Source organism: Egretta garzetta, unplaced genomic scaffold (assembly GCF_000687185.1).
Source record: "Egretta garzetta isolate BGI_Z169 unplaced genomic scaffold, ASM68718v1 scaffold486, whole genome shotgun sequence".
In the NCBI taxonomy this organism is placed as follows: Eukaryota; Metazoa; Chordata; class Aves; order Pelecaniformes; family Ardeidae; genus Egretta; species Egretta garzetta.
The window spans coordinates 1990378-2006233 of NW_009260126.1; the positions used below are offsets into that span (position 1 = coordinate 1990378).

Genomic DNA, 15856 nt, shown 5'->3' on the forward strand with positions numbered 1-15856 from the left:
GCGCCGCGGGAGCAGACAGCGCGGGGAGCGCCGGGGGAGCGCGGAGGAGCAGGGCGGCAGGGCAGGCAGGACCATGCCTGGGGGTGTGAGGCGCTAGGGACAGGGGGCGGGTGGGCGCCCGGAGACTCCGCACCTCGGGAGTGACGTCCTGCTGCAGTGCCGCTGCCTGCCTGCGCTACCCGAGCTCGTCAATGGAGCTGGAAAACATCGTTGCCAACACCGTCTTGCTGAAAGCCAGGGAAGGTGAGAGAGCGGCTGGGGGGGGGGGGGGGGGGGGGGGTGGGTCTGTGATCCTGCCTGGGGTTTGTACCCTGGTCCATGACTGCAACAAAGAATGAGCATGAGGAATTTGCTAATATGAGAAGAATGGAGGAAAAAATCTAGACAGATGAGGGACTGCAGGAAAAGGTGGTAGCTGTGACTGATTATGTCAATTCATGTACATTTGTGACAGCCTCATCCCACTGCAGACTTCAGGAGTCCATGAACTCTGACAGGTGCTTTTTTTGTATTCTTGGTGATGTCAAAGGATTCTTACCTGAATATTGTTACTGTGGACACCAGTATCATTTTGCTACAAGGCAATGAACAAGTTGGGTGAGGAAAAAGTACAGCTTAGAGTTTATCCAAGGACTTTCTGCTTAAAATGAATACGTATTTCCAGCTCTTTGTTACTGACTTCAAACTTTCCTACAGATTATGTATGTCCCATCTTGCTCTATATCAGCTTTCAAAAACTGTCTTGCGGGACATACTGCGTGAATCTGTCTTGGCATTCATTCTTTTTTTAAATGGGAGATCCTATAAATAGCTCAGCTCAGACTCTACAGGTTGGTTAGACATCCTCTGGGTTCAGTTCCCTTCTTCCTGTGAGATACATGCGCCGTTGTGTGTATCCTATGGCTATATAATTTTTATAGTTCTTTTAAAAAGAGGGCCCGTCCTTCGGGGAGCTCTGGGCGCCGCGCACAAGTAGCAACGTCCCAGGGTTGCAGCATCGCTGCCAGGGTGCCATCGGTTCTGCCCGTTGCAACCCAGTTTTACGTATGTATTTATTCACTTGCTTACTGCTTAAAATAAGACCTTTTCCCAAGCCTTTGCTCAAACTCCTGTTCCCTGAAAATACTGCCCAGACCGTTTTCAGGTGCGGTATACCCTGTAGCCTGTTTGGGTTTGTTTTGTTGTTTTTTTTTTTTTCCCCCCACTGTCCTCTGAAGTGCCTGGAGCTGCCTGCTAGCAAGGCCAGGGACCGCTCGGGTGGACTTCAGTGTTGGTCACCCTGAAGCGATGGCAGTACAAGTAAAGCAATATTAGTTTTGTAAAAGAAATTATTCAAATAGTCCTCCCTGGGAGCAAACCTTTGCTGGGAAAATAGTTCACATCATTGTAAAATACTGTTTATATAACTCATGGGCTGTTGAACTTGCGAGGCTTAGCTAAAGAGTAAAGTCCCGAGAACCTTCCCAAAAAGCTCTATAAATAATAAGGGTAAAGGTGTTATTCTATTCACCAGATCAGCAAATCATAACTTTTTGACTTCTGAGGGAGAATTTTTATTTTCTGTTCTCATTTTTAATATTGTTTAGAATGCAGTTGTTACCAGCAATACAATACTGGTTTAGATTTCGGTAGACTTTAGGAATACTTTAAAGGAATGGTATTAATTACAGTTATTGTTTTCAGAGAGCCAACATTTTGCAAGTAACTTTAAATGTGCCACTCCGTTTTATGGTCTTTTTCTACCATCCTCAGCAAGATGGTAACAGTAATGTTGTTTTATTGTGTTAAAGTTGTATTTAAAAAGCTGTTAGCTATAATCCAAATGGCAGAACTTTATGAAGATTTGCTCCAAACTATATTCCAACTTTTACCCATGTATGAAGTTCCGATAACATTTTTTTGAGGCCTGGTGCTTCTTTATTTTGAAAGATTTTTTTGGAGGGGGCATGAAATTTTTTGAAATTAAGAACAAAGGATAAGTTATGTACCTGACATCAGAGCCACAAGTATTATGTCTGTGTTGTGTACATTTCCACATCTTTAGTTATTGTTGCAAGCTGCTGTGAGTAAAGCATTCTTAAAATTTGGATGAGTAATGTAGGTGTATATCGCTGCAAATGAAGAAGACGGACAACATATGGAAGACCAAGAATAAAAGCAAGTTAATATATTGAGGATTATGGTATCTAAAAATAGTCCTGTAGACTCCATCAATAGATTTAGCTGGGTGAATATGTAGCCAAAGCCAAGTACATACATGCATGTTTCTACTTGTTAAGTCAAAAGTAAAAGCTGTATTAGCTCTATTACACAGTGGTTGATGCCTGCAACGTGATGCTTAATGTTAGAAGGAGGAAAATGATGGGATCTACTTCTCAGATGTTACTAAAAGCAGTAGTTTTATCACAATTGCAAGGGGAACACAAACCTGGTATCAGTAGCAAAAGAGAAATTTCAGACTAGTGTCAAAGGGAGGTTTAGGTAGACCTGAAACATTAAGTCCAACGGTGAGGACTTTTGTAAGGGACTTGGAAATAGGGCTGAGTGACTACCACAAACATTTTCTAGCAAATATTGGTTTAAATTTTGCAACTCATTTGCTTTGGCCTTGCTAGCGGTTTTTCTGTGGTCCCTTGTGTAATTTCGTTTGTGACTAAATTGTATTAAAGCAACCCCTGACGCAAAGTGAATTTTTTTAGCTGAAATACCAAGAAGCAAATTTTATAACTGTTATACAAATACTTGCAGTCGAATCCTGATGATTACAACAAGAAGCACACCCAGAATTAACTGATGCCATGTGATACATGAGTAATCTTATTAGAGCAACAAAAAGAGTAAATTCAGTTCACATACAAAAATGTATTTCACTGAATAATTTTGAGCAGAGAATAAATTTCAGGAAACCTTCATCTTTTTGCAGAATATGAAGTTTTTGACACAAAATTACACACAAGTTACTTGTTATGCTCAGAATTCTGCCAGTCTGAACATGTAAAAAATTGAGTTCTATTACATTTGAAAGTTCATTTATAATTTATTAGGAATAAATTTATGCTGTTTTCTCAATTATCATTTCTTGTTTCTTGAATGCAAAATCCCATTTCACAAATCACTAGTCCGTTTTAGGACTGAATAGAAAATACATCCAGCTTAATTATAGGAACCAAATAGGTATTTGGGACCATCTTGTATTGCCTGGGGAAAAGAATAAGGAGAGACGGGAAGACAAGAAAGATGAAAGTCCTAAAAAGAAAAGCCAAATAATAATTGCAGTTATAATTTGGGGTTCTCACTCAACCTCAAATGAGGTGGTGAAACATTTATCTGGATCTTTTCATTAGCCTTCTTGTTTCTGAGTCTCAGCAATTGTGTCTGAACCACAGAATCATCTAGCCACCAGTAATACCAGAGATGCACCACACTGCTAGCAGTGAATCCAGGTTGGTGACTGAATCCCAGTTCATTTTCCCAATTTAAGGTGGTTTGACAGAGGACAGCATGAGAACCAAGGAGCCACTGGAGGGGTCCAGGAGAGACCAAGGACTGAGTCTCCCAACATTTCACAGGATCTCTATCAGCCCTAATGCAGAGAAGCTTTAAAACCTATCCATAGAGACATGAATCTACCCCTGCCTGTCAGAAGTGATAGGCTGGTGAAAGACAAATCCTTCAAAGAGGCTGATGATTAAACTGTGATGTTTGTACAAAGAACAAACAATATAGTCAGCTAAGCATGACCAGGATATGGAGATTACCTAGATACTCTTCATCACGATCCATTCCTTCCTAGCCGTAAGATCAGCTTCATGGTACCTGCTGTTTCTGGGTGCGTGAGCTTTCTTAGACAACCTGAAGTGCATTTCAAAACCCAAATACAACATGACTCTGAACTTGCAAAATCCTTTACAGATTTGTACAAACAGACAATTCCTACCACTTAAAAGTTTTAATGGTAACAAAGTCACATCACAGTTACTAGATTTAAAAGGGCTGGTTTGGAAGATAGGCTATTGTTTTTCTCAGACCTGGGGTTTCTAAAGTGCAAAGTTTACCATGTAAACCTGGTAAAAGGAAAAAAACCACCAACCTTCAACCACTAAAATACAATGCAAATGCTTTTTCTTTTTTTTTTTTTTCTTCCTTTTTAGGTAGACTGGAATTCTAAAATAAATTTATTTATGGCACCCAAGCAGAGCCTTTGATCGGCCTAGCCAAAAGGGGCGATCTGCTTTTATATATCTCAGAATTTTTTGATGAGTGCACACTGATGCCATATAACATGTGAAATGTGCCTCTCTATAAATTGCTATATTTTTAGCTTGCTTTTGCAGGATGATCACAGGAGAGATTTGTGCATGTCCTTATTGGCAATAAATCCTAAATAAGAAGCGTGATTGCTTTCCAAGAACTTGGCTGCAGAGCAATTGGAAAAAGGGCAGTAGAACAATGAAAAGTATATTTTGAAAGAAAAAAGGTGACTATAGTGACATCCAAAACCCCATGGAGAGTACGATTACTGCAACTTAACTTTAGCAACTTCATTATCCAGTGCTTTGAATGCAGAATCTAAGGTTCTATCCCTTGATATAAAAACAAAGTACTTTATAAGGAAAATGTCATCTCTGTAAGCAGAGGAAGCTTGCATGCAGTGACTCAGTTTAGTTTTCTTTTTGGAGTTCAAGAGAAGCTCTCACCAGTGCAGTAGCTTAAAAAAATATTCTGAAAGTGGAATCAGCCATTACTTCAGATGCAACAGGGTGCTTTTAAGCAGTAGTTTAAAAAAAAATGAGATTCCGTTTCAAACCTATAACCATTTCTTTCTGGGGAGGAAAAAAAAAGATATCTCAAAGAGTCCAGAATATTTCATTATATTGTAATCAAGAAAATTCAGAAAAAAACGATTCTTCAGGTCTTTGTGAAAAGAATGTGTAGGTCTGATTGACTTCAAGATCTCCTTTTACAGAAGGGACTTATTTCCGTAGCTATACCTAGCTTAGAGCAAGCATGGGGTGTGTGGGGGTGGTGGTGGTGTAGAATCAGCCTGAAATCCCTTTCCATGTTTTTTTATGCCAGGGCTGATGCACAGCCTTGGTGGACATGCTGTTCTTCTGGGGTTTTCCCTGTGGCCCGCTATACCAGTTTGCAGTCACAGGCAGCAGGCCTTGGGATGTGGCAATGCTGGAGAAACCAAGAACTCCTCCACCCAAACTTCTGTGCTGAAGACTATGCCCTTCCATGTGTGCTGTTGCTGTGGAACTGTGTTTTTGTAGCCTAATTACTATCTAGCTTGTTGGGTTTGTAGGCACTTTGAAAAATATTTAGTCCTGGGCTGTGATGGTCTCACATGTTATTAACATGTAGAAGCTATTAGCTAGTAAAACTTCTAGAACAAATGCTAACTATGGAGGTTTGAATAGAGCTACTTACATCTGCTCCATTAATCTCATGTGATTGCTTTCCTCAAGTGCAAGACCATAAATCTAGGAAGAGACTGTCTGTATTCATTATCAATATGTTCCTTTTCTGAGAAGGCTTTAACTTAGTGTTGCTGGAATTGTCCACTCACAAAAGGATTTTCAGTATTTATACCAGACATGGGCATAATTTTGTGACTGTATCTAGCTTTTTGTATTAAGAATATTCTGAGATAACTTAGGCAAAAATGTCCAAAAGAGGTGGTTTTAGGGATGCTCTACTGAGTGTGTTACAAGGCCAGCAGCACTTGGACCAAACTAAAGCATGTGTCTTTGTGATAAATAGCTCTGGAACTAAAGACTCAACCACAGTCTTGCCCTGAGAGGAGCCCTGCCACAAGTGTCTGTGCCTTTGTCACCAGTGAGTTGGTGGACGGGTGTGCGCTGCCCTGTTTTGAAGGCAATGAAGAGGCAGCAGCTAGAGAAGAATGCAACAGCTCTGACTTTGCTGTTTCTAGGCCCTAGGGGTATGTTATACCTGTTCAGTGGCTGACCTTTCTTCATTCTTCTTTTATACCTGCAGACAGTAGAATGGGTTACTATTGGGAGGAGAAAAAAAAACCAAACAAAAAATCCATCTCTGCATCATTTCAGTCTTACTTCTCGGAAGATGAGCTCCCTTTCCAGGTATAGCTTTGCTAGCTAAGATCTGTTAATGATCTCTCTTTCCCCAACTCCAAAGATGAACATATGCGTGCTGAGGATTTTGATGCTTGTGGTGAAGGGTCTGAAGCTCTGACCGTGTCTTTAGACTTATTAATACAGATGTGCTCTGATCCTCAGAAAGCCTAAAGCTGACTGCTAGGAGTAAGCAGGGTCCTTCTGCATGTGTAGAGACAGAAGTTGTATTTTTATTGCTTCATTGACCTTATGTATTTAGGCATGTAGCGGATTCCTCTCCTGTGCTATATTTATGTCAGTGTTACTCTGCAAATGACTTCTGGTTTGTATTGATCCAAAGAGAGCTACTGAAGCTCTAATTTAGGTGCAAGTAGTGGTGCTAAAGTCAATGGGATTATTTCCATGGCTAAAATATCCACAAGATCACATCAGGATCCATATCAGTGCATTGAAAAAGTTTAAAAGCAAATTATTTTATCAAAGCAGTTACTGTCTTAATAAAATATTAGTCAAAACCAACCAAATAAATAAGGGTTCCTCTTCCTTTACAGCTGGATATTTCCTTTACAGGAAATACTATCCTTCCATCCTTTTTTTTTTTTCTTTTTCCTTTTTGTCAATGAAAATGGTGGCAAAGGATCTAACTCATGCTCATCTTTGAGATCTTCCCCTGGATCTCTATTTCAGAAATATTCTATATGCTGTATGAGTTTTCTGTGTGGCAGTGGGTAAGAGGAGAATCAATTGCTCCTTGTTTTTACAGGTACATAATCTAAACAATAACAAGGTGATATAATCCTAATATTTCTTTAAGACCACAGGATGTGAAATTAAATTAAAAGGCCAGGAAAATAAAGAACCCTGCAGTTTGATTACACTCAACTGAATTATCTTTGTAATTATTTTGCTCAGAGGATTTAAAAATGCATACTGCTTTGTGAGAAAGATTAGCCAGGGAAACCAAAATTAAAGTAGACATTCTAAAGAAAATATTGCAAAGATGATGGTATTTTATTTCATTAAAAAAAAAATAATCCGTAGAGTTGCCCGTTAAAATGAAAGTATGGAACAAAACACAGGTGAAGGGGAAGATGGATGAGGCTGCGAAGTCTGTAGAACTGGCTCAGCTGCTTCTAGTTCATATAATGTCTCTTCAGATACAGTGGAAGAAACTGTCACAAATTTATTCAGGGAAGAAGGGCAGGCTGAAAGGAGTAGAAATACGTGCAAGTACTTGAGACTCAATTTAGACCTGTGAGTGAATAATGCAAATAATATTAATGAAGGAAAGGGTGGCTGTCTGTGCTCTAGGATGAAAATAGTTACTCACAGCTAACTACTCAGTGGTGCAGCAAAGACAGAAAAATTTGTATAGCCATCATTTCCAGCACCTAGAAGCGTGTTTACTGTGCATGGTTAGTCCCATGGGCTTCATGGGGGGGGCTGCTTGGTGGTTGGAAATGCAGCTTGTTTGCACTCAGGGGTCGGTCAGTTCTCACTGCAGCAATGCTGTTCCAGTCAGTAAAACTGCACCAATATAATTGAAGTGAAACAACCTACTAGCAGCCATTGGCAAAGGCCTACTATGTCATTTTGTCCCTTGTCCTCCATGCACTTTTTAAGGTTTGAAACAGTTTTGGTATAAAAATGACTTAATTTATGGGTCTCTCTCTTGAGAAGCAAAAAGCAGTCCAAGAAATCTTGATTTTTCTGGTTAAGTTTTCCTTACTGTAATCTCCTTCCTCATCTAATCCCTTTTGTATGGTTCTCATTCTCCAGGTACTTTCTGTTTCTCATCAGTTACCATTTTGCCAAGTTTAACAGCTTTTATTCTTTCCTCCTTCTAGCTTGTCAGCTTGGATGATCGTCTTCCTATTTCGTGCAGGCAGTCCTCAGGACAAATTCACTCCCAGCAGTGTGTTCCTAGGAGGTGTGCCTGGGGGCGGAGTTGGTCCTGAAACCACTCCTTGTCCTGGCCCACCTCAAAATCAGCTGAAAAAGCTGGTCAAATGGGGAGGGACCCTAGAGCACAGGCAGTACCAAAAAGAGAGTACATCTCGGGGTATTTGAGTAGTTTCCATCAGCAAGGTTGCTTATGGAGTTCCCAGCTGCCCTGAGGATGCCGAAGAGGCAGTTAATAAGCAGTAGCAGCTATTTTTACATTGATTGACTATTCTCTTGGGTACCATTGATTGCATGATTTCACTATGAGTTTGGCTTTTCCTGGTAGGCTGAAGTTATATTACAAGTTCTAGAAGTTACCTTATTTTTGGTACAACATGCCTTTTGCTTAACTACTCAAAGAGCCAATCTCTACCTTGTGTGGGCATGCAGCACAGTGACTTCTGGGATGCTGTTTACTAGGTCCCAATGCTCCTGGACCATTCCCCTTTTCCTAGCATCGTTCTTATAGTGAATAAATTTGGATGGTTTTGTTTCTTCTCTCTGTTGCAGTAGTGTAAATTTTTCTGGACCGAAACTCCTGTATTTTATTCTTCCTACTTTTCTAATCTTTCTAGTCTATTTCCCTGTCCTCCGTTTCTGACACCACCTTTGAATTTGAGATGTCTTTGATATACTTGTTTAAAACATATTTAATTAGACTGGATTAAATGTCAGTTTACGGGACACATCTAAGGCTTTATGTATATACTCTCTCATATTATCCTCGGTTGTTCGTTGGTCAGTGTTTAGTCTGTGTGACAAGGCTCCTATCTAAAATGACTGAAACTGTTTTGGTTTTTTTTTTTTCTTCCCCTGTGCATGTGTTGTGGGAGACCCACATGATTCTATAGGAAGTCTTTATTTCCAGTGAAAGCTTTTTAGACTTTGAATGAGCTTGCTCCTTCAGTTCTCTCTAGCCACCTAGTGTGTCCCTGGAAAGGGACTGCCTGCCAGAATGGATAAACTCTGTGACATTACAGTTGCATTCACTTCTGCAGAAGGCACTGATGGAGAATCTCATCTTGTGGAAAAAAAAGTTAAAAAAAAAAAAATGCAGCTGGAAGAAGAGGAGATTCAGAAACAAAGGGAGGATGTCAGTGACGCCAAGTGAAAGCAACACCAATGAGTCCTCAGTGATGCTTCTGTCAAAATAGCCCTGTAGACAGTGCAAGGGAACTGATGTCTTTAACAAGAAGATGAGTTGGCAAGAATTGGATGTTAGGCTAAATCATAATTTAGCCAAGGTTGCCAAAATATCTGGGGAAGATATACATATATATTTCATACTGGTGCTGTTCAATGTCTGTCATTCTATTTTGTCTTGGATTTCTGCTGATTTCATCTTCCCATTGCTTTTCTTTTGGCTCCCTCATAGGTTTGGTTTTGTTTCTTACTGGAGATGAAGGTTAGATTGGGAATTCCATTCAGCCAGTGTGCCCTTTTCCATCTTCTTTAGTTTTGGTTGTTATAGATTTTGGTTTTATTATTTCTTTTTCAGTTCTCTGGGTCACCATGGAGTTGGTTGCCTTTGGTCCAGAAGGAGAAATTCTAGTGATAGAGTGCTAGAAATCAATAGGGTTGCTTTCTGTAGGGGTGATCTTACTACTTGCATGGCAAACCTTTCTCCAGCAGAAAGCCAATGGAACAACCTGCTTTTCCTCTTTTGCTGAGAAGCATGGTACAAAAATGCAATTGTTCACCCTGCAAGTTTTGCAGAGGAAATTTTACTTTGGTAACAGTTATGGAAAATTAAGAGAATCTGAACACTCAGCCTTAATCTTCTTACTATTAAAGGAAGAATAGTTGTCCAGTGCAACATTTGGGAGCAGTGAAAAAGCTTACAAATACAGGAGTTGAGACTGATCTATAAATGAATCCTTTCTTTCTCCCTCCATAGCAATTGTGCATCTACATTTAATCTCTGAATCATCATTTTGTGTTTTCTGAGGATGCCAAGTTATAAATCATATGTTGACTGAGAATTCCTCATGAAGCGCTCATCTGGGAAAGTTTGTGCTTTGTTTATTTCACCAGCAGCCGAATTTTAGGAAGAATTATGCAGATGATTTACATATGAAATAAGCTTCTCTCAAGGTTACAGTACACCTTTCCTGAAAGCCTTGTGTGTTTAGTGTGCATCTCCTTTTGCTATTTGCTCAATGAGAGACATAGGAATGGTTCAGGAATTGTAAAAAAAAAAAAAAAAACCAAAAAAACCCAACCAAACAAAACCAAAAAACCAAAACTGAAAAAAACTTTATTTCTCTGCTTTGGAGAGCTGGTAATCGAACAGAAAAATGTTTGGAGTAAAGCTCCTTTTTGCCATGTGTCATTGACTGACACTGAATAGCAGCAGGTGCCTATGGAAAGGCACAGATAGAATGATCCTTCCCCAAGCCTATCTTTTCAGCCTCCCATGCTAGGGACTTACTGAGCAGAAGGCGGCTTTGCCCTATGGTACTTAATAGAGGGATCTAGCCTTTATGAATTTATTTAATCCATTTTCTGACCACATCTATAATTTTGGCCTGAGCAGCTTCCTGTGGCAATGAGTTCCATCATGGAACAGAAGCATGCAAACTTCCCCACATGTGTACTTGATGAGGGATTCTCAGTTGATGTATGGCTTACATTTTGGCAACCTCAGAAAGCAGTCATTGTAAAGATGTGGAAGTGTCTTGGAGGGGAAAGAAAGGGAATTATTTGCAAATACAATCAAATAATTGTGTTGTGGTTTTGTTTTTTTTTGTTTTTTAAATGCTGATTTCACAGATTCTGCCCTAATTCCTATTGGGTCATTCATGATTTTATAACCCTTTATCACATCCCCTTGGTAGTCTTTCTCCAGGCGGAAAGTTCCAAGTCTGTCCCTTTGCACTTCTAATTCTGTATTCCTTTTTGAAATGGGTGACCAAAACTACACAGCATGTGTGTGCACCATGGGCAGTGGCACAGTGATGCTGACAGCTTCAATCTTAATTTGATGTTTGTTTGCTTTTTTTCCCCACTGTCCTAAGTATTCATTACTGGGCCTTCTGACAGCGACCTCAGAAATTTGTCTTCTGAGCTGCAGTGTTTAATTTAGAGCCCATCGTTTGGTGTATATAGCAGCGATTATCTTCCTTCACATGCAATACTGTGCTGTCTGACACAGAATTTAATATCTTCTTTTTTTTTTCTCTTTCTATCACTAAGTGTTTCAGTACTGCAACATACTCCTGCAAGTCTTGGCAGCAAATGTCATCTTGCTATTTATCTCTTTTCCAGACCATTTATGAATGCACTGAGTAGTCTGAGTCCTATCACAGAGCTCTGGCACCCCACTAGCAGCCTCGTTCCACTGTCACATTCTTATTCCCCATTTCCTATCTTGTCAACTGCTCTGACTCACAACAGGGTCTTGTCTCCAGAAACTGCTTAGTTTCTTAAGAATTGTTGGTGAAGGTCACTGCCAAAAAAACACCATTCAAAAGCCACCTGCCCAAGCAGCTTTGACTACCTTGCTCCAGAGGTGGAGAAGAAGAATGAAAACCTGTGAATGAGAAATGTTGGAATTTGCCAGCTGATGGCAGTATATGAAGGAGCCATCCCCATGACATCTGTTGATTGACAAAAAAAATCAGGTTTGCACCAAGGGCTGAAAGACAAGATCCACAGTGAATGCTATTAAAAATGGGTACTGTTTGAATCTACCTGTCAAATCTCTGACTGTCTGAGGCTATTGTAAGGTCAGTGATCACTTCTAATGCCATGGAGGCGTGTGATACATGCCAATAGGCCACTGGCTGCAATGCACTTAAAAAAAATAAACCCAACCCAAATCTCCCACCTTGCCCTCAAACCCTGCTAATCCTGGGGCGGGGGGGGGGCAGGGGACACATACACACAAAAAAGGTGATTTCAGGTAATTATTCTGCAGGACTTGTACACAAAATACTTGCCTCTGTCCGTGCATACGTGCACAGGATCAACCTCTCTCATCAGACAGCCTAATCTGAAATCTCTAGCAGGTCTTGGGACATTTGTTATTCTGGCTCATGCAGACTTCCAGCTGAAAAATGTTTATTTGGCTGTGAAAAGTCTATAAAGTGACAAGCTTTGAGTAAACAAAACAGCATATTTTTTGGGGTGCTGTATATCATAAATACTAAATACCTCAAGTGACTACCAATGCGTGTAGCACAGGTATGAGCCATGCTCTGCTGCAACCCTTTTGTGGCAGTCTGCACTGCAAATAGATTGCCTAAAAATAATGGTGCAATATGGCTGCGCAACACTTTAATGTTTAACCGTGCTATGATTTCAAGTTGCTAATAGTTTATTCTTGCTTATTAGCATCTTACAGGTTGAATAATACTGGGATTATTCATGGAATCAAGTGAAGGAAGTAAACTCTGGCTCCATGAGCATAGCTGGGAAAGCAGATAGAGAAATATATTATTTCTTGAGTGACCTCTCTAAGACCTCCTTGTTGTGGTTGGTATAAACAAACTGGTAATTGGAAAGTTTAGAATAAATAAAGGCAGCTTTTTAAAACTTATGGATGTGCTGTGTAAATGACCCTTCCAAAATGAAGCTTGAGTCTATATGTTACAAATCCTTTGCAAAAGGATTGTTTGCATATATTTTTAAGCAAACATTTACCAGCTGTGTGAAGGCATGAAGCTTGTTTAGGAGCCCAGAAATATTTTACAAAGTGAGGACAGAGCATGCTTTTGTTCAGAGTCTCTGGCCTAAATTTTCAAAAATACTTAGTGATTTTTTTTAATATTTTGGGTTTTAGATACAATGAGTTGAGAAGGAATTAAAATTGGGAATGAAATACTGGATATTAAGCTCTGTTAAAATGTATATTCTGTCCAGGGAAGAGCCAAATGTGAGAGGTCTGGCGTGTTTCTAGGGCCAGATACTGAGGAGGGCAGGGAGTGAAGCTTTGATCTCTGCCCTTTGTTAATCTCCAGACTCAAGGTTATCACTCAGATGTTAGGATGCAGCATCACATTTTGAAAGAGGGAGAATAGAAGGCTGCAGTGCTGCCTGTGTGAATCTGATAATGCAGGTGCAAGCTGAAGATGCCATCCTATAAACACTAAAGCAGGTAAATAAATTTCAGATGTGAATAGTCCCATAAGGTGAACAATTTATTGACAGAGGCAATTTGAGCAATTGCTCATCAGTGAAAGTAAATGATTCACATCCCAGGCTCTTGCCTGCTTATGTAAAGAAAGTCGCGTTTTGTATAAGTAGTTAGAGACCCTGACACCTAATTCCAGCAGATAATTTTGGGAAGTCCATTTTTTAAGGAGGTTTTTCTTCTTTCATTAAAAATGCGATGAGGTTTGTAGACACTTCACTAACATAGATCTACACTATTACTGTTGGATTTTTTTAATCTGGGTTGATTGAAATCACAATGCCTGTGTGTTTTAAAAAACACAAGTGATGTATTAACTTTTCTAATATCTCATTGCAGATGAAGTTTCATTTGATCTTAGCAGATGAAGTTCAGCTGGAGGATAAAGCTAATTTTTAGGATTGCATAATTTTGCACAGAAGGGAGTTTTGCTTTTTAGAAGTCTTACTGTTTTCCTGTGGGGAGGGGGAAGAGGGAGAGGAACAGCTCAACAGGAATCGGTTGTTTTAATTTAAGAGGATGTGAGGAAATGGCTTCTTCCAATAAATACAGATTTTATTAAAGTTGAATACTGTGACAGATAGTTTAGACTTAGAACTTCAGATTTGGTATGTAAGCAGAGCAACTCCGCTGAGATTTGTGTGCATTGCTAAGATTAATGAAATATACTTTGTAAAGAAGGGCAGTGATTCACTGAGTAAAAATAGGCGGCATCTTAAAGAGCTTGTAAACACAGCTATTAATTTTAGGACTAGAATCTTATACTCTTTGTCTTAATCTGAGAATAATGCCACTGCACTCCTTGACACTATTCAGCTCTTTAATAGATTTTTGAATAGATTTTAAAAGTGGCCACAGTTGCATCTTTGTTTGCATGTTTTGTCCATCCTTTTAAATATATGATACTTTTACTGTATAAAATATTAACCTCTTCCATTTTAAGCCATCCTCTATACCACAAACCCTACTTGATACATTTGCTGCAGTCAGGTAGTAATAACAATTGCAAAAGGAGCCACAGCTGATGTCCCCCTCCTTTTCTACCTACCTACCTACCTCAGGGCTTTGCAGTCTAGAAAGTACTCTTTGGTGTGAGTCACTAAAAAGATCTTGTGATTTTTTCATTTTTTTTTTTCCCCTCCTCGCAGCCCCCCAGTGTTGATTATGCTTAAGACTTAGTCTGATGCTGTATTTCACTCTTGATTTGAAGGAAGGGGAATTACTTTCCTCTTCTCTCATAACCTCAGGTCTTGTAATTTTTATTCATTCTTTTCAGTATCAGAGAAGCTTTCTTTGGCTCGACGCAGCTTTGTGTCGATCTTCCCAATAGCTCCTGTCTTATTCCACTGTCATGATCTTCTACATGAAGTGTATAATTGTTTTCTTTCAAAAGAAGGAAGCCTCAAAATTTGGGCAAGAGCCAAAGGCTCAATTCAAGCTCAATGGTATTAAATTTTATTTAATGGAACACAGTGAAATCGCCATCATTCTCTATTGGACCCACTGGCCAGGGATGTCTCTCTTTTTAGGCTGAAAGCACAAGAAAACATATTTGGGTGCCAGCTCCTTTTACTTTTGACAAATAAGCCAAAGGTCCAGCTTACTGCTTATAGAGGAATATTAGTAAATCACTTTGTATTAATGGGGTGAGCACAAAGATCACAAATACAGTTTGCTGTGGTCTGTCTGCATCAGCAACCTTTCCAGGCTTGAGCGAGCAGGTGGTATGGCAGCCTGGCTATAGGGACTCACCTGAAAGAAGTTCACAGAAAGCTAGAACTTCTGAACAACATGAAGATCATTACAAGCTTTCCATCCTGGATTGTACCTGATAATGTGCGCTGGCACGGATGTGAATCTTAGCCACTCTCAGCCTCTGGGCTAATCATAGAATCGCTTTGGTTGGAAGAGACCTTTAAGATCATCAAGTCCAACCATTAACCTAACACTGCCATCCCACCACTAAACCATGTCCCTAAGCACCTCATCTATCCTTCTTTTAAATACTTCCAGGGATGAGGACTCGACCACTTCCCTGGGCAGCCCGTTCCAGAGCCTGACAACCCTTTCTGTGAAGAAGTTTTTCCTAATGTCTAGCCTAAACCTGCCCTGGCGCAACTTCAGATCATTTCCCCTCGTCCTATCATCCATTACCACAGAGAAGAGGTTGACCCCCACCTTGCTACAGTCTCCTTTCAGGCAGTTGTAGAGGGCGATAAGGTCTCCCCTCAGCCTCCTCTTCTCCAGGCTGAACACCCCCAGTTCCCTCAGCCGCTCCCCATCAGCCTTGTGCTCCAGACCCCTCACCAGCTTTGTTGCTCTCCTCTGGACATCTTCCAGCAACGCAACGTCTTTCTTGTAGTGAGGGGCCCAAAACTGAACACAGTAATCCAGATGTGGCCTCACCAGCACTGAGGGGCACAATCACTTCCCTACTTCTGCTGGTCACACTATTCCTTATACAAGCCAGGATGCCATTGGCCTTCTTGGCCACACTGCTGGCTCATATTCAGCTGGCTGTCAACCAGTACCCCCCGTTTTTTTTCTGCCAGACAGCTTTCCAGCCACTCTTCCCCAAGCCTGTTAGCATTGCATGGGGTTGTTGTGACCAAAGTGCAGGACCTGGCACTTGGCCTTGTTGAACCTCATACAGTTGGCCTCGGCCCATCGATCCAGCCTG

General features: G+C 40.4%; 1 protein-coding gene across 1 annotated transcript in view; it reads left to right on the forward strand.

Moving 5' to 3' along the window:
* The first annotated feature begins 120 nt into the window (after nt 1-120).
* Nucleotides 121-15856, forward strand: part of GRK5 (G protein-coupled receptor kinase 5) — a 174378-nt gene continuing 158642 nt past the window's right edge. The window contains exon 1 of the mRNA XM_009641436.2: nt 121-243. Coding sequence (XP_009639731.2) covers nt 192-243 — 52 coding nt within the window. The 5' untranslated portion in view covers nt 121-191. The remainder of the gene's footprint in view (nt 244-15856) is intronic.